The 18,925-nt window shown below is 40.1% G+C and overlaps 1 protein-coding gene across 2 annotated transcripts; it reads left to right on the top strand.

The window, feature by feature from the left end:
• The first annotated feature begins 9,950 nt into the window (after positions 1–9,950).
• On the top strand, positions 9,951–16,700 carry LOC125243291. Of its 2 annotated transcripts, none has more exons than XM_048152812.1 (3): positions 9,951–10,013; positions 12,780–13,189; positions 14,644–16,700. In XM_048152812.1, the coding sequence occupies exons 2-3, from the start codon at positions 12,869–12,871 to the stop codon at positions 16,009–16,011; spliced, it is 1,689 nt and encodes a 562-aa protein (XP_048008769.1). In that variant the 5' UTR covers positions 9,951–10,013; positions 12,780–12,868; the 3' UTR covers positions 16,012–16,700. The 2 variants fall into 2 exon arrangements, with proteins under 2 accessions (XP_048008769.1, XP_048008770.1); XM_048152813.1 differs by lacking the exon at positions 9,951–10,013 and adding an exon at positions 10,275–10,334.
• Positions 16,701–18,925: the final 2,225 nt, after the last annotated feature.

Raw genomic sequence — 18,925 nt, 5'->3', positions numbered from 1 at the left:
CTCTAAATCTGCTGAGTGCAAAAAAAGCAAACTATTTTTCATCAGAGCCTAAGTAAGAGAAACATCACAAAAAAAAGAGCGGTTGTCTTCACGGTTGTCTCTGTGCTAACCTCCGACGAGCAGCTCTGTGTTAAGTAGATTCATACTACAGGCTTGCGTCCATAATTACATAAACGCCTCACGGTCGTCCAGAGAGATGTTTAATATCTGGTTTAGATGGAGATACCTGACAATGTTCACTTCATAGAAACCCTCAACCGTACGTCCCCTGCGATCGAGGGCATTTATACCACGTTGTCTTCTTATACTTTTAAGTACTTGTGGATTTTTCTCAGCTAGGCTGTGTCGGCCTTTGAAAATCTCTGATTTAGCTCTGTGGTATTAGCTCATTTTTCATATCCATTGTTGGCTTGTCATGGTGTCATAGCTGCTCCGCCAGCCTGTTAGATCAGTCCAGATGTATAAATCACTGCAGATCTGACACACTCATTTAATTTGCGCGGCTCTGCTGTGGTGGCGCAGTCATTAATTGAAAAATCCCTGCTCCACCCGCTGAGTGAAAATATTCCCTCCTTTTTATTTTATTTTTATTAACAGATATTCAGCGTGATTTCCCTCAGTAGCCTATCGACTGCCCGCTGGGCACTTTGTCATCTATCATTGTATATTTTATTAGTCGATTGCCTGACTTTCTTTGAGCTCAAAAGTTCTTAAGAAAATCACTTTCCATATAAAGACTTCATGGATATTTATAGGAATCTACATTCATGCAATTCTCTATGCTATGCTGGTTCCAAACCCCAGAGCCTGCATTATTTTTTTCCATCTGTGAAATAAAGTAACAGGTACTTAATGTAGCAAAAACAATTTGTCCAGTGGTTATTTTCCCCATTGAAGGCGTGCGTCACTCGCTAAGGGCTCTCCTTATCACAGCGAGGCTAATACATTTTCTCACTGTGCTCCGCTGCTTTCATTTTACAGCTGAGGAACTCAGTGGCTTCACGCTGCGGCTGAAATAGGACCCCAGTTACCACCGCAGCCCCACAGAGTGTTTAGGTAAGTGTGCAGAACAAATGCTGAAGTCTTTCAAAAAGTTTTCAATCGTTTCAATCGCTGTTCTACGCCGGCTTTATGAGCTACAAGCACCTAGGCTGCAATAGGAAGTTTCATGATCGCTGTAGTCGACGATAACGAAGGTAACAGGAAGCAGCCTTACAGTATCTCAACCTCAGAAAAATCCACTCTGAAACTTCCTTGGACACTAAAATTGCAATAGGCACAATATATAAAAATAATAGATATCTGAATAATAATAACAAATACAAAAGTTGAATGGAGCAGGAAATTGTCCCAAACCTGGTGATCTACCTAGACGGCATTTTATAATGATTTCAACATCTTATTCTTCCTATCATACATCATATCAGCCAAATTTGAAGAAAGAACGCTTTCAAATACAGAAGTACATTAACTAATTAAATGTAATTAATCATGACCTTGTGTTGGCAACATGCTAATATCAAACCTTTTAAAGTCTGCAAAAAAAAAAATAGGAAAATGAGATCATTTTCTCTGTGACAAATATGAGTGAAATGGCTTGAACGGGAAAAAATGCAGGGCAGGACTTGATTGGGAATTGATTAGATCATTGTCATTTGCTAATTTCTGTGATCTCATGTGAGTGACAGTTTGCTGAAGTTAATGAATAATTGGCCGACACTTCATCAGAGAAGAGATGTTGTTGCATAGGGGAGGGTGATGATTTATTCATAATAAACAGCGCCAATTTCACTAAACACTTAAATAAGAATTGTCCATTTTGATTTCATGGTGAGTTTAAATGTATGTGCTTCATGTGAGGAGAATGAAAAAACAAAAACACAAACAACAGAGCGTTCCAGATCAGGCACTTCTGAGGTTCCTTTAACATTCTGTGAGGTATTAGTGTTCTGTTTCGTCAACATTTAGTCTAAAGCAGAGATTTTCAAGTTTGTAAGAAGCACTATAAAACATTCTATTTGATGATATTTTATTCAAATTGCTTTATTCATGTTTAATTTAGAATTTTAATATATCATAATGTCACGGTGCTCTGAGACTTGAGGTAGATCCAAGTGCAGCTTTATTTAGGGATATCCAAAATCAACATCAAAAACTATGAAACAGTCCACACATGAACAAGAAAACAAAACCAACAAAAGTGCTCAGACATGCATGTAACAATAACTTAAACCTTGATGACAATGACTAAAACAACCAGGTATAAGTAGACAGACTCTAATAACATGAGTGATAACAGCTGAGTGCAATGAGAGTAATGAGTCCAGGACAAGGGATTATGGGAAGTGAAGTCCAATATGGTGAGCCAATAGCCCGGTGTGGAGTGTTGGTGATAATGACACATAATGCATCTATGACCCTGTTTCCACCTCGTAATAAGATGTGTTTTTGGATTAGCCAGTTATAAGCGAGCAACCGAGATGCATTGCAATTTCCACCTATTATTACCAGTCTCAAATGTGTCTTTTTGGATCTCTCCTATTTTGTCATATTTTGTCATCTCTTTCATGGCAGTGCCAACAGCTCCCAACAGCGTGTCATATGTAAGGCCAAGTGCCACACACAAAAGCCATCGAATGGATGAAACCATGTTAATCAGCTTATTGTGAATGTAAAAGGATGTCANATGAAGGCAGAATCCATGCAAGAGTCAGTTGAATTTTAACTTGAATTTGGTTCAAGCCATTATTTTCTGTGGTTGTAGCTCATTCAAATGTCCTCCCCCGTGTTTTTTAACAAATCATGTGTCTAGATTATATACTAATCTGGTGCCCTTTTTCTTTGTTTGTCCCACTGTCTCTTAAAGTATAACAGCATTTGTTGGCACTGCAAACATTGTCACTGCACAGGATCATGACCTCTGCCCTGGAGTGCATGTGGACAACTGACTGCTTACAACAAGCTTTTAGAACGGAGGGAAATCCACTCCGCTCATATACCGTACTCTGCCTACAAGAGGAGCACAGACACTGCCTAGGGTGCAAAATGAGAGGATATCATAATGAAAAAGAGTTTTTTTCTGTGAGAAATGTGTGATAATGACTGTGAATAGCTCTACCCATGTGTTGAGTGAGATGTATCCCTTCAGTGCTTGACATGGGCCAGTACTAGAAAGGATTTTTGCACACCAGCAGCTATCATGAAAACTGGCCTGGACATGTAGGTCATGGTGCTTTTGTAGCGGTCACTTAGAGAGTTTACGGTAATTTGTGGTAGAATGACAACTGCGGATGTGTGTAGTAGAGATAACCACTCTACCAACATTAGTTTTTATATTTGTTTGTGATTTGAGTTGAATGTTTATTTGGATACTTTTCCTCACTCAGTCCCCATGTATGCAGATTAGTGTGACGGCGCTTGAGTCATTTTATTAAACCCAGCTCCTGTCTCACATGTATCTCTTCCTCTGGCACCACACAATCTAACTTTGCATTACACTTTATGATATTGTGATGCCTTATGACGATCTGTATGTATTGTATCATAACATAGCCAAAAGTATCCAACCCTAATATAAGCTATATATTGTCAATATGCAAGCTTCAAGTACTGAGTACTGCTAATGTTTACAGTAATGTTTTTATTTAAATTTAGTGCACGTTTAATTCAGAACATATTTTTAGATGGGATAAATCTTTCTACCTCTGCTTCTGGATATCTGCCCTCTGGTGGTGGTTGTTGTAGTTGTTTTCTGTAGGGCATTCATTTATTCTCTGAATGCATTTCCCATATCAAGCAATAGGTGATACAACTGAGTGAACCCTAGAAGATTTATCAAAACCTGTTACAGGCCAATGCAAGTGGAAGCATCAGTGGCTTTTTACATTACAGTGATAGTTTGATGGCAGCAGCTTGAACGACAAGATGAGTGCAAATCCAGTTATTCACTGTCACTGTCAAATGTTAATGACCAAGAAAACTCTCTGATTAGAAGACATTAACATGGACTAAATGTGTTTCTTGATATTAGACTCAAGTTAGCATAGCATATCGCCTTGCTGGGGGCAGTTGTGGCCTACTGGTTAGAATCTGACTTCTGACCTGAAGGTCGCAGGTTTGAGTCTCAATGGCGGCAGGAATGATAATATGCTGATTTAGTTATTGTCTTTACATGGCTACTGAAACTGAGGTCTGACTCCAGAATCACACCAAGATTCCTGACTTGATTTTTAGTTGTTTGACCCCTAGAGTGAAGCTACATGTTCACTTTGAGAACTTCATGTTTGTTTCCAAACGCAAAGACTTCAGTTTTGTCTTTGTTTAACTGAAGGAGGTTTAGGCACATCCAATTTTTAATTTCATCAATGCAATCAGAGAGAATTGTGGGCATAAAGTAGTGAACGAACGTAGGAAATGAAGTCGTTCACTCAGAATTTTTATCTTACTAAGAATTATTTACTGTGCATTTGATATATATCATTTCATTTCAAGTTGCAAATCATCATTCATTATCCCCTCTGTCCTATAATATACTCATCACAGTGATCTCGTCTCCTTTCTCTTGGTTTCACAACCTGCCCCTTTAAAATATCCAATCATGGCCATTGCTCTGGAATGTGTTTCCCAAAAGCATTGTGAGTTTAGTTGATCGTAATGGTCTTCCCGATCAACTTGGGCTCACAATGCTTTTGGGAAATGAAGCCCTGCATTTTGACACAGATAACAAGATTAATAATAAGCAGAAAATGAGCTACATATTAACAGCAAAACAAACTCTGTCAAAGAGCATCTCCATAGAAGGGAATGTATAATGTCCACGTTAGAAACGAAAGGAGATTTTACGGTTTACTCAAAGGGTTTGTTCACCCTGATGTTTTTCCACAAAGCTTTATTTTGGTCTCATCTGACGATCAAACCCATCCCTCTGAAAGTTCCAGTAATGTCTGGCAAACATGAGATTGCTGTTTAAGGTCACGGCTGTCACCTTATCAGATTTTTCACACTACATGGCCAAAAGAATTAACAGTAATGATATATCGCAATATCAGTAGAAACCTTAAACAAACCCCTGTCAAGTAACAGTATAATAAACAAGCTTTAACAAAACAACTAATATCTTAACCTGTTAACTTGTTTGGAACCCAAATTAAAATACATAGTTTTTACACAGACTTCAAACATTGATTATTTGAAAGAAAACATTTGGCAGCTTGATAGCAGATTTATGGAACTTTTTTAAGATCATGTCAAAAAAAAAATTGCTAACCGTCTTTAGCTTAGCACACCGTCAAAATACAGTTTATGAGAATAACAGCATATTTTACTCCAAAACCGTATTATAGCTTCAGTCTAGTGATTGAAATAACTTCCTTCTGTTAACCGATGTGGCTTCTTAGAGGTGGAAATTATATTATTTTATAGTATTCAATACAGTGATAAAGGCTATGTTGAGTAGCATTGCATTATAAATATATATTTTCTTTATCAAATTAACCAAGAGTACTTGAAGACCACAGATAAACGACATACTGTCACAATGGTGTGTTAATTTTCTTCATGTTTAATCAGTCTGTACGTCTCTATCTGCATTTTATTCATCTGCAGCGATAGCTGGATGTCTTTGTCCATACTAGGGATTTCCTGGAACATCAAAAGAACATCAAAAGTAAACATACAATAATGTATACGTTTTTTTTTTTTTTCTCGAATGAGCACACTTTTGGACATAAAGCACAGAGGGATGCAAATATAATAAAACACATCTATAACATTTGTGTTTGTGACTAGCAAAATAATTGTATAGTGGCTTCCACATTGGTGAGACTCTCCTCTGTCTTATAGACCTTTTTCACACTTCCGTACCGTTTTTGGCTTCCGTAATGATCCACGCAGTGTAAAAGTTTTTCCGGTTACAGTGATAGATAGCCTCGATCAAAACCAGCTTGGGAATCAAAGTCTTTTTACGAATTAAATGTCATGAAAATGTTTAAACATTCTCTGTGAATTATTGGTGAGACTACCGAGCTCTCATTAAGAGCTAAATTTAATAAATAATTCAAAGTGATGGCAGTTAAACTGGTTATATTCTTCATGTCTGTTTGGTGCGGCTGTGCATTATCACGCTCCATGTGCTGTAAAGACAGTGCCTATGTCTCAACGTGTGCATACTATCCATCCTAAATTAGTCTATGTGACATTAGTAATATTCAGTGCTATTTAGGGTGGATAAAATGCACATTGGGATGTATAGAGTGTTTTTAGCGACATACTGGGGAAATGATCAGCTGGCAGCTCTCTTATCACGCAAGCCTGATCCTCTGATTCATGAAACAGGTGGTGCCCTTATGTGGACTTTCAGCGATTAAATGTGGTCACCTGCAAGGACTCATACACGCTGCCGCGCATTGATGATGCATTGGATTATGTAGTTGGATCCTGTTGGTTCAGCTATTTTGCGCAGCGGGTATTGGCAGGTAGAGCTAGTGACAGAGGCCCGGCCTAAAACTGCGTTTACCATAGGTCAAGGAATGTGGCAGTTTAAAGTGATGCCCCTTGGACTGTGTAATGCCCCGGCCACCTTTGAGAGGTTGAAGGAGAGGATCCTTAAAGACATTCCCCGCACCAGCTGTGTGGTTTATTTGGATGATCTGTTGGTCCATGCCAGAGACTTTGACCAGGCTGTTCATAACTTACGAGAGATTCTGACAACCATTCGTAGCGCCGGGTTGCGGTTGAACCCAGCCAAGTGTAACCTGCTCACCTGCCAGACACAGTTCCTGGGGCACGTGGTTAGCGAGAGCGGGGTGTCTACCGACCCAACAAAGGTGGCTGCGGTGAGGGACTGGCCCGCACCAACCAACATCACTGAGCTGCGGAGCTTCTTGGACCTGGCCTCCTATTACAGGAGATTTGTCAGAAACTTTGCAATCATCGCCAGCCCCTTACATCAGTTGACAAACAAGGGCCGGCGGTTTGAGTGGTCTGAGGATTGTGCAGTGGCCTTCCAGCATCTAAAAGCCGCTCTCATCAATGCTCCTGTCCTGGCCTACCCTGACCCCAACCAACCATTCCTTGTGGACACTGATGCCAGTAACATGGGGGTTGGGGCTGTACTCTCCTAGAGGGGGGATAATAACGCTGATGCCCTCTCCAGACATCCATGCTTAGCTGACGAATGTCAGTACTGCAGTCTTCAGGAATAAAGAGGTATGGGGCTCTCGTCGGCGGCAGTAAGGTCAGTTGATAGCAGTGGAGATGGGGAGCCATTTACCACAGAGCAGTTGAGGCAACAGCAGGCGAACAATCGAGTGCTGGCGAAGGTGAGGGGCTGGCTGGAGGCTTAAGCACGTTCAGACTGGCCAGCCGTGTCTTCCCAGGGGCCCGAGATCAAGACGCTTTATTCTCAGTGGGGCAGCCTGGAGCTCCACGATGGCGTGATCTACCGGCGGTGGCAGGCCCCTGGCGGGGTAATCGACCGTCTGCAACTCCTGGTTCCCTAAGCTTTGCAGCCGGAAGTTCTCCACTGGGTTCATGGGGCACCTGGAGCCGGCCACTTCAGAAACTCCGAGACAGTACGGCGGCTGTGGCAGCGGTTCTACTGGCCTGGATCTACAGAGCTGCATGTTCACTGCTGTGATGTTTGAACAGCGCAGAAGGGACCCAGCCAACGCTCTCATGCACCATTGCAGCAGTACCTAGTCGGGGCGCCCATGGAGAGGATTGGGGTGGACATTTTGGGTCCGTTCCCCATCACAGAGGCTGGCAACCGTTTTGTCCTGGTCGCAATGGACTATTTTACGAAGTGGCCAGAGGCGTATGGGGTGCCAGATCAAAGTGCTTCCACATCTGTGCAGTGCCTAGTGGACGAAATGTTCGCCCGGTTTGGAGTGCCGGAGGAACTTCATAGTGACCAGGGGCGGAACTTTGAGAGCCGATTGTTCAGTGATGTGTGCCAGCAATTGGGGGTGAACAAGACAAGAACCACTCCCCTCCACCCTCAAAGCGATGGACTGGTTGAGCAGTTCAATCGCACCCTGGCAACCCAACTTGCCATCTTGACCAGTCAGCACCAGAGAGACTGGGACCAGCATCTGCCTCTGGTCCTGTGGGCGTATAGGACACTAGTGCAAGAGTCGAGCCAGTGCACACCGGTGGCACTGATGTTAGGGAGGGAGCTCCGCACCCCCTGAGCCAGAGATTGCTGGTGGGCTAGAACTGGAGTACCTCAGGCGATTGAAGGAGCGCCTGAGCATGGTCCATCAACTGGCCAGGGATGCTCTAGTGGATGCTGGAGCCTGCCAGAAGCGGACATATGACACTCAGGCTCACGGGCCTACCCTTGGGCCAGGAGGTAGAATGTGGGTGTTCTGCCCCAGAGGAAGCGGGGGTTGTCACCCAAACTGACTCATCATTGGCAGGGACCTGGAGAGATTCTGGACAAAATTTTTGAGGTGGTTTTCCAGGACCGAATGCCTGGACGGGGTCGACGGGTGGTGCTATATAAGGATCGGTTGGCACCGTACAACCCTCTGGCCCCAGAACAAGAAAATGGTGGGAGCCAGAGAGGCTCACAGAATCCACCCTCAGCGCTGAAACCGACAATGACGGACTCAGGGCTGAGCCTGGCGCTGAGGGAAGAACACCAGGGAGGCTGAAGCGTGGCCAGGACATTTGTTGGATTTTATTGTGGGGGAGAAAAGTGGAGAAAAGACAGTACTGCCTCCTACTGTTTTATTATGCCTATAGATACACTCATAGTCATGTGATGCATGGGATGTGAGTGCTTGTACTAGTATTTAGCATAGTACAAGTATACTAGTATAGTATAGCTCCGGTCAGCCCCACGCTTTACTAAATAACTGCCATTATATTATTACAATATGCTCAAAAAGAACATTGTGCTTCAAAAAAATACTTTACAGCTTCTTTTATCAGTCCATTCAAATGTTTAAAATTCATAGATACAATATACAATATGGTGCGATAAACCTAAAATAAATAAATAAATAAACTAATGTTAAACAAAAGGCACAGTTTTCACAATCTACTCTTCCTTGATTGTCCCATTAAGATGACACAGAAGTGCGTTCCAAAAGAAGAGTTTTTTTGACCCCAACACCCTTCATCCATTCGAAGCTCTCACTCTAAAGGGTAAATCCTTTGTAGGGATTAGGGCATAGCCCTTCCGAATGGAACGCAGGGCTGATTTTGCACGTCAGTAGCTGCGTGTGCCACGTCTTCTGCTTTATGACAGATTGGCAGAATTTAAGGTGCACTACCGCCACCTATTGTACTTTGTGATGTCAACTAGGTACTGGCGCTAGATTATTTATTTCTCATATACAATTCATTTTAAACATTACATTTATTCCCAATACCAGTAAATTGTCACACCCTTAATTAACACAAAATCAATATTGTTTTGAATAACATGGCTATTATTTTAGATTTTTGTGAATATTTTGAAAGAAATACAAAGAGAAGAAGAGGCAAAAACTATTTTTAATAGTCAGTTTATATTTTACCAAGGGTGCCAATATTTCTGAAGCCCACTGTATAAACATTGACCATCACACATGACCAATGTTTTTATGTTATATGCAATATGATTAATGACAGGGTGAGTAAATGACAGAATTGTATTTTTTTGGGTGAACTAACCCTTAAATCTTCTATAACTAAAATCTGTTTTAATTTCACTTATATTGGTTGCTTTCTTTCACTTCTTTGCCACAAAAAAGACCAGGTGTTTGCAGTTTCAAACCACAAAACTTTGTTTGTTTGTTTTTGGCACAAACATGAATGACAGTAAACTTACAATGCTGCGATGCTGTAATGTGCTGACCTCAAAACTCATCTTGGGGGCCAGCAGAGTCTGGTTCCATGAGGGTAAAGGGCATTTTTTTTCTTAGTATAAATATCACTACAGAAGTCCAGTGAGTTTCAGACTTCAGTTGAAGACTTTAGCAGAAGATTTCATCTCTGAATTTCACACAGACACACAGAGACTCCAGGTAATTCATCATTTAAATCAATATGAACAGGTGATATTAGTATGAATGTGATGATTAGAGCTCAAGAGATGATTCACAGAATTCAGATGTGATCACAGGGGATTTATAGACATGGTTTTATTTCAATTATAATACATCACTAGATTGACTGATGGAAATAATATCGGATATTATTCATTGTATTGGATTTTAAATCTTGCAATATTTTTGAGATAATAATATGCTTATTGTCTTTACATGGCTACCGAAACTCAGGTCTGACTCCAGAATCACACCAAGATTCCTGACCTGATTTTTAGTTGATCGACCCCTAGAGTGAAGGTACATGTTCACTTTGAGAACTTTATCTTTGTTTCCAAACGCAATGACTTCAGTTCTGTCTTTATTTAACTGAAGGAAGTTTAGGCACATTCAGTTTTTAATGTCATCAATGCATTGGCACAGGGAGTGAATGGGGCTGTAGTCGTTAGGTGATAGGGCTAGGTAAATCTGGGTGGCATCTGCATAGCTGTGATATGCAATTTGGTTCTTTGAACAAGAGCAGTCCAAGAGTTAAACCTTAAGAGACTCCACATGTCATGAATGTCAGATTTATGGTCACCGTTTCTCACATAATAACCTCCTTCTTTTAAGCATGACCTGGACCATTTAAGCCTGACCAGGTTTTCCATCCTGTCAAGAATATATAAATGCGACAATATGTATTGTTGATGTATACGATATGATGTGAGATATAGAGTTAGCTTTTTCCAAGCCTCGGTTTACTGTATTTATGAGGTATAATTCACCCAAGAATACACGCATCCTATGTTAAAGGGCACCTATTATGCCCCTTTTTACAAGATGTAATATTGGTCTTGGGTGTCCCCAGAATGTATTTGTGAAGTTTCAGCACAAAATACCCCACAGTTAATTTATTATAACCATTTGAAAATGTCATTTTTGGGGCCTGTTTTAAAAAGAGCTGTTTTGGTGTGTACCACCTTAAATATAAATGAGCTGCATATCCCCGCCCTGCCTTTGGATGAGGGCGTAAACAGTCGGTAGAAGCAGAATGGCTGAGAGTGAGAGACCCGCTGTTTTGTATGGCATTCAGCCGTACATGTTTGAACCGGAATCAGACCCAGATGATGAAGAGACTCCGGCAGAAGAAACACAATTGAGAATGGAGCAGGACGTCTCTGAATGGTTATTTGATACATTTATGTACTTATAGAGTTTTAATCACGCCCCTTTTGCAATTATGGATGTGCAACACACACACACACACACACACACACACACTGTGATAACGTTCGCGCAATTTTTTGAAACTACAAACACAAATACTGTGATAACGTTTGCTAAGTACATTAGATACACACTATACAAACAAGGTTTAAATGATATACACAGACATTCTACGACGACGACAACAACTTTAGACGCATTTGTTATTGAATTGGCTGACATCGACTGAAATGACTATTTGCTCAAAAAACATTAAATACAAATTAACTTTGAAGCAAGACCTGCTTTGAATTGACCCTCGTTCTCAAAACAGTCAGTCAAAAAATGATTCGCGCAAACATAAACGTATTTTGGAATTTTGAGTGGCGCCTTTCCTTCGTAAATAAAATCCATCCACTGCGTTTTCAGTGGCTCTGATGTCGGAAGTAAGTGAAAACTACTATGTTCATTATTACATCCCACAACAGAACACTTATGTTTCTTAGGAGACATTACCGGCTGTTGTTGAAACAATGGAGGATGGTTGACAGATCACTGACGGCGGGGTCTATGCCAAAACCAGATTGTCAATCAAACCACGTGGGTGGGGCTTAGCGCAATTCTACGTCACAGTGAGAGCAATCTTAGAACAGGGCGTTCTGAGACAGTGCTTATGAATGATTGAGATTGTAAAAAAAACCACTGGGTGGATTTTTCTCATTCTAGGGTGGTTTTGCTCACACACTGCCAACACACATTTATGGTCAAACAGCATGTAAAAGTGAATTTTGCATAATAGGTGCCCTTTAAACTTCACTGCATGTTGAATCATTAAAGGAGTAAGACACACATATTCTGGCTCTTGAACAGAGTTTGTCTTGTGTTTATCTATATTCACGCTCAGAAAGTAAACATGTAGAGAGAACAGCACACTATCGCGTGGGAATAAGGTCTCTAGTGTTCCTCTAACCAGACAGTCTCCAGACAATACGTTTGAACATGCTTTAATCACCAATTTCAGAGAGAATCCCACCAGCAAAAGAATACAACAGATTATATAGAATAGGAGCATGGCAAAGGTGACTTGATTGACTGAATGATTTTTCTATAATATGATTGGTTCTTCATATTTATAATTCAGTAAACCCTTATGTTTCTAGGTAAAAGCAAATCTGGATTCCTTGATTACTTCAGCTTGTTACTCAAAAGTCATGAGTTTATTTATTTAGACTGCAATCTTATTTTATTTTCCCTCGTGTTGCATTCAGACTCGATTTAGACACACTTATTGGAGGCCCAAGTGTTGGAGACATTTAGTTTTCTCCACCACAAAAAAAGAAGAATCCAAAGATTCTTGAGTTGAGTGTTACCAAGAAACACAGAGATGTTTGTGTTAGACAGGTATTAGAAAACTGAAGTGAAAATCACAAACTGTGCATGTAGTGTATATTTCTGAGCAAATCAGTGCTTTTGTTCATGCTCTAAAATAACCCTAAGCATGGTGAAGTAAAGACCCCATCATATTCTTTCATATTTCTTCTCATTTGTTAATTTCAGTCACACCTCCACAACATCACTGACTCTGACTGTGTATTTAAGGCAGCTGTGTTTCTGCTGTCTCTCAAACACAAGACCAGCTTCACACCATGTTTGTTCTGGGTCTGCTCACCTGTATTGTGCTGAGAGCATTCAGTGCTCAGGCAGAAGTGGTCGAGACCTTTGGTAAGTGTAGCAGGTTTTTCTACAAAGACACAGAACCACAAGGAATGGATGAAAATGCCAAGAAAATCTGTCAGAGGTTTGAGATCACCTCTTCTGGAGTTAGGAGATCAACTCCATACAACTCTGGTTCCTACGCTACTCTGTACTCGGTTCCTCACCGGATTCCCCTCTACAGCGCCTACACACTGGATCCTTCATGCTCAGACACTGCTGGAAGGACAGACAAGTGGCACTTAGAGCCAAAGGTAACTATGTGTTTCATTTCTAACAAAAGACTTCCATTAGCAGTTCAAGTCACGTTTATTTCTATAGCACTTATACAATACAGATTGTTTCAAAACAGCTTCAAATAATTGGAAAAAAACTCAATGTCACAAAAAATTTAAGCTCTGCATTTCATAAGAAACAAGACAGTAGTGTTCAGTTAATTCAAATGACCCTTCGCTAAGCCACGCCCGAAAACCGTCACAGGCCAATCGTGGTTTAACAACCGTAACTAGGCGCGGGAGGTCTGTCGAGCTTTTGAGCGAGGGAACATGTCAAAGCGCTGTGTGTAGGGATTGTGTTAATCTGAAACAAGTTTGGACGAGGTGGGGGACTTTTTGTCCCATCCCGAAACCTAAAACCCAAGGGGAGAAATGCCTGTGTTCTGACAATTTGTGCTACCCTGCAGTAGTGGTAGCACAATATGATATAGCGTTATTCATTAGAACAAGTATAAGTCAATAGCGAAAAATGCTACTTATCAGATTGTTCTTTATTAATGTCTATACCTACCCAACCCTAACTTACCCTTATAATAATGCAAGTACAGTAGTGTGTTATTTATCATGACAACAATGATGTAATATGTGTGCACGTGCAGTATGCCCGGGTAGGACAATCTGACGGGTAAAGTTAGGTTAGCTAGCTAGGCTAACTCAGCACATCATTGCTTGGAAATAATGACGGTTCTTTGTTCATAATGCCTATATTTGAATGTAAAATAAGATGATTAAAGGCAGGATGGAGTAGCCTGGTGCACTAAAAATATAAGCGGGAGAATGTTATCATTGCAAAGTGGTCAGACTCATGTCTTGTGTTTATTCCACAAGACTTATGGATAAGCTGTTTGATTTATAATTATTAGGTTATTTTCACAAACTTCACTTAACCTGCTGTGGATGAACAAAACTGTTCCTTGATTTGTGTTTCCCATTTGAATGGTCAGCATATGAAGCGGCTGCTGCTTGCGCTGGGAGCTTTAGCTTCAGTTTTGATCAAATTATTTTCTAATCGGTTGCATATTATGTCGTGGATATATCCCTCGAATGCATACTGTAGTCCCTTTTGTCTTGCTCTCGCTGATATTTTACCTGTTCGCCAAAAATGACTAATTATCTCCTTGGAAATGTCTGACACCGGTGCATACACACTGTAAATGACTTGCTAGGTGTGAAAGCTTGACAGTAACTAAGGAGGGCGGGGCATAGCGAAGGGTCCATTATTGGTCCTCATTCTGTTTTGTCATTGCAAATATTATATGAAATATATTAGATTGATGGTACTTTATTGAACGTTCTTATAAAGTAAAGCTGTCCACTGCAAGACAAAGCAGAGAGAAAGAACAAAACTTTTTTCATGTGCTGTTTAGAAAAACATGAAAGTCTTTTTCTCACAAGCAAAAAAACATTAAGCTAAAAACATATTTCTTCTGCAGATTTCTGATTCCTACTCCACAATTGATTATATGGTCCCTGAGAATCAAAACAATCAAGGTACTTATAAAAGAAATCAAGCCATCAGCAGTGACTACAGCGACACTGGATATGATCGAGGACAACTGAACCCCAACAGCTTCTCATGCACTGATAACAGCCGTACAGCAACATTTACACTGACCAATGCAGCACCTATGGACACGTGTTTCAATCGTATCCAGTGGAAGAAGTGGGAGAGCACTTTAAAAAGTTTTCTGACAGAGAAGCTCAACAGTGATCGTTCTGCAACAGCCTACATTGTCACGGGTACGGTGCCTGATGCAAATCTACGGATACCACAGAAGGAAATCTCTGAAGAGCCAGAAAGGGTGACGGTGCCCTCTTACATCTGGACGGCTGTCTGCTATAAACACAATTATAATAATAAAAACTCTTTTTCCTTCGGCTATATAGGAGAAAACCTGCCCGGAGGTAATGTAGAACTGATAAGTGTCTCAGCGCTGAACAGAGTGCTCAGTCATATCAATGTAGTCAAAGCTCATATGCTTTCAAATATTAAGATCTTTGTGGATGATTGTTTTGAAGACAATAATAAATTAAAGGAGGTTAAGAAAGCATTTCAGAAATTAATCAGTCTCCCAGTGACCCCAAATGTGCAGAACACAATTAATGCGCTCCAAACAGTCAGAACTAATGGAGAGGATGTCAAGGTGACTGACATGAGTGTAAAATTAACCTTCAGCAGTTCGAGCTCTTATTCCACTATGGCAGAAGAGCTACAGGTTTCTACTGAAAGAGCTTGTCTTATAACTAATTACGGAAAAGAATCTGTTGAATGCCAGTTAGTCCCAAAGAAGCGCAATATTGCGGCTGATGGCTTGCCCTGCTCAAGCAGCACCAAGCCCTGCTGCTCCACTCCCTGTCTGTACAAAGAAAATCTCCAGATCTACTGGTGTTCCTCAGGCCAGGAACTGATAGCGTGTTCACCCCCGTACTCACTCATCACGTATAAAGGAGAGAGATGCAAGGATGATCACCCCTGCAGCAAATACGGTCAGGACTACTACTGGTGTAACACCATCTCTGGCGGCTGGGATTACTGCAGTCCTCCGCTGTGGAGAAGTAAGGCTAAAAACGGGCAGTACTGCCGCAGCGACCACGCCTGTGCCACATATGGTTCAGGTTCTAGGTGGTGCTACACAGATGATGGCACAAAACACAAGTGCTGTACTTCTGACAGCTGCTACTCCACTGTGACTGACCAAACCTGCAAGCCTAGTCACCCCTGTGGCTACCATGGTAAAGATTACCTGTGGTGCTACACTACTGATGGCAGCTGGAATTATTGCTGCACACGCTGTGGTTAGTTGGTTTAAAAAGTTGATTACAATTATTACTAAAGCAGGACTTCACAAAGTTCATTGTGATTGTACTTGTAGTGCTTACTAACCTAGAAACTCTTTCTAACATAAAAAGTAAGAGTCTCTGTGCTTCTATAAATATATTTTAGAAAATACATTTTCCTAATGATTCTTATGCAAAAATCAACAGCTTAAAAATATATAAATCTTTTATACATTTGCAAATTCATACATTAATACTTGGCTTTCAGTAAAAACATATCTTTGATATATATGAGTGTGGACAGATCCACACAAAACTTACAGAGCAATGATGTGATTTTCATGAAGCAAAATTCAATCTGTGTCCATCTCCATCCACTCACACTCAACAGAACACAGTCCAGCTAAAGCTTCACATTTCAAGTCAAGTCACATTTATTTGGATAGTGCTTTTCATCTTGAAAATAAGTTTACAAATAATTATGGCTTGACTCATTGTCCTAAAGCAGCTTCACAGAAAGAAATCATACTTTAGTGTTTATAATATCTTTAAAGTTCCTGTGCTGTCGACTGGCGCTGCTGCAGTATGTTTTAACAATGAGACTGTTGTGCTGCCATCAGTAACTTGTAATGTCTTTATTAAATCAAAATGTCTTCTGTCACTTTACATGTCACTTACTCAGACAAAACACCAATAAACACGTGTTGCATAACTCTTGTGAGAGTCTTTCTTCATACACTCAAGCAGTATTTTCCTCAGATAACTCAATTCTTTATCCTGTAAGCAAACATCACAATGTATTACAGTCTCTGTTGTGTCCTAAACACTGTATAACTGAATAGCCAGTCAGGGTGTCCATGCTGACCCCTGTCCACCACCGAAAGAGCCAACAGTGAACTTCAACAAAATCACTATTACCTCTCAAGCATAATTCATTTTACAATTATTTGAATAGCGCTTTCACAATACATATCGTTTCAAAGCAGCTTTACAGAGAATTCATGTCAACATTACATAATCTGGACAGTCAACTCTTATAACAGTCACTCTAAATTGTAATTTCAGACATATTTAATCATAGTTAGCTAACAATGTAATAACTTAATTTACAATCACTGTTAGCGAATTCATTTAAGGTAGAAACACATAAGTGACATGATCGAGTTTCCCTGTGCAAACGGACACCAGGACACATTTACAGTAGCTTGTTGTTGGATGGTGGTAGTGACCTGTTTCTATCCCTCTTTGAGTTTACCCGCAGAAAAGATCCTGAACTGAAACATGCCGTGAAAACAATTCCCTGTAATGCACTATATGAGATCCAGAATCAGGTCGTTCAAATAATGAGCACTTTAGTTACAGAAGAAATCGAGGTTAAAGAACATCTTTTATCAGTCACCACTGCAGCTCACTGTAATAACACAATTATTATCGTTTAATTAGCTCGTAATAAAGAAATTTGTTAATTGGTTATTGTCATTAATTAAGTGCTTTAAACCAACATTTATTAGACATTTAATTGAATTCATATTTTGTGTTCATTAAAATGTTTACACACAAACAAACAAACACAGTGAGAGTTTGAATGTGAGGATTTGACGCCATCTGCTGGACACTCAGCACACATCAGGACTGAGAAGTGTCAGAAACAGATCAAATGCTGCTGGTGTTTATTCAATTCAGAGTTATTCATCTAACTGTCTGTTTTGCTGATTTAGGAGAGTAAATGTTGAAGTGAAGTGAGTATATTATGTATTTCTGAGAAAAGGGAAAGATGTTCATTTGTGTTGGACATTTAGCAGTGTTTCTGTGGTGTTTGTGGTCATCATTGTTCTGGAGCCGTTTCTTCACTCAATGACACATAATTCCTTAATCATTACCTTTGAATAAAAAATAAGATACATTTAAGCATACAAACATGTGCTATGCAAGTTTTTAATCAAAACGTCAGTTGGTAAGAATACGTGATTGCAGAGGAGCTGTTCTTGATAAAAAGCTACACACAAAAACACCCACACACAGGTATTCCCCTTTAAACTGGAGAGCTATAATACACAGAATGAGTCAGAGAATAGTGGCTTGATTTCAGTCAATTAAAGTGTTTAGTTTAAAATCATTTACTCAGCTCTTGATAAAAATCTAGTTGGCACGCTGAGCCACAAACACCCTCACACTGGTATTCCCCTTTAAACTGAAGGAGTTAAATCAGAGAAAAATGAGATGATTTCAGTGAATTAAAGTATTTATCAGAATGCTCCTCTCTAGAGTTTATAGTTACTGAATGTCTTTTCTGAGGTAAATGTGTTGTCACGTGACATTATTGTTCTCCAGCTGTTTTATTGACATTTATTGAAACACTGATTGATGGGTTACATGAGACATGATTGATTTCATTATCATATATTCTGATCATGTTCTTCTGATCATTATCATTCTGAACATTCATGTTTATTTGCTGCTGTAAATAGTAGTGAAGAGATGGTCAGTTCATGATCTGTTTCTTGGTGAAGGGTCTGGAAATTGTGCTTCTTTGTGAAGGAAAAATAAAGCACTGTCGGCTGAGTACATGTTAAATTTGTATGTCATTATGTTGAATCATAGCATCAGATGGTGATCATCATCTGGACACCGAACCATTTCAGATTCCTGCAGTGAACGAGGATCATCAGATACGACCTTCACCAGATCCCTGTGTGAAACACATTCAGATTGAGTTCAGATTCACCTGTATCAGCTGTAAGTTACATCATCATCCATCTAATTCACCTCTTTCTCTCAGTTTGATTCACTCACCTGTTTTCTGGGTCATCCTCACGCTGACGGATGAACCGCTCTTCCCTCTGAAAACATCTGAAAACACACTGACACTTATTATCACATACTATTATATTAGAAGTATTTTCTGTTTATTCAGAGATAATTCAAACTTGAGATCTG

This window comes from Megalobrama amblycephala, linkage group LG13, assembly GCF_018812025.1.
Source record: "Megalobrama amblycephala isolate DHTTF-2021 linkage group LG13, ASM1881202v1, whole genome shotgun sequence".
NCBI lineage: Eukaryota > Metazoa > Chordata > Actinopteri > Cypriniformes > Xenocyprididae > Megalobrama > Megalobrama amblycephala.
The sequence above is the reverse complement of the archived record's forward strand: the minus strand, read 5'-3'. Positions and strand labels throughout refer to the sequence as shown.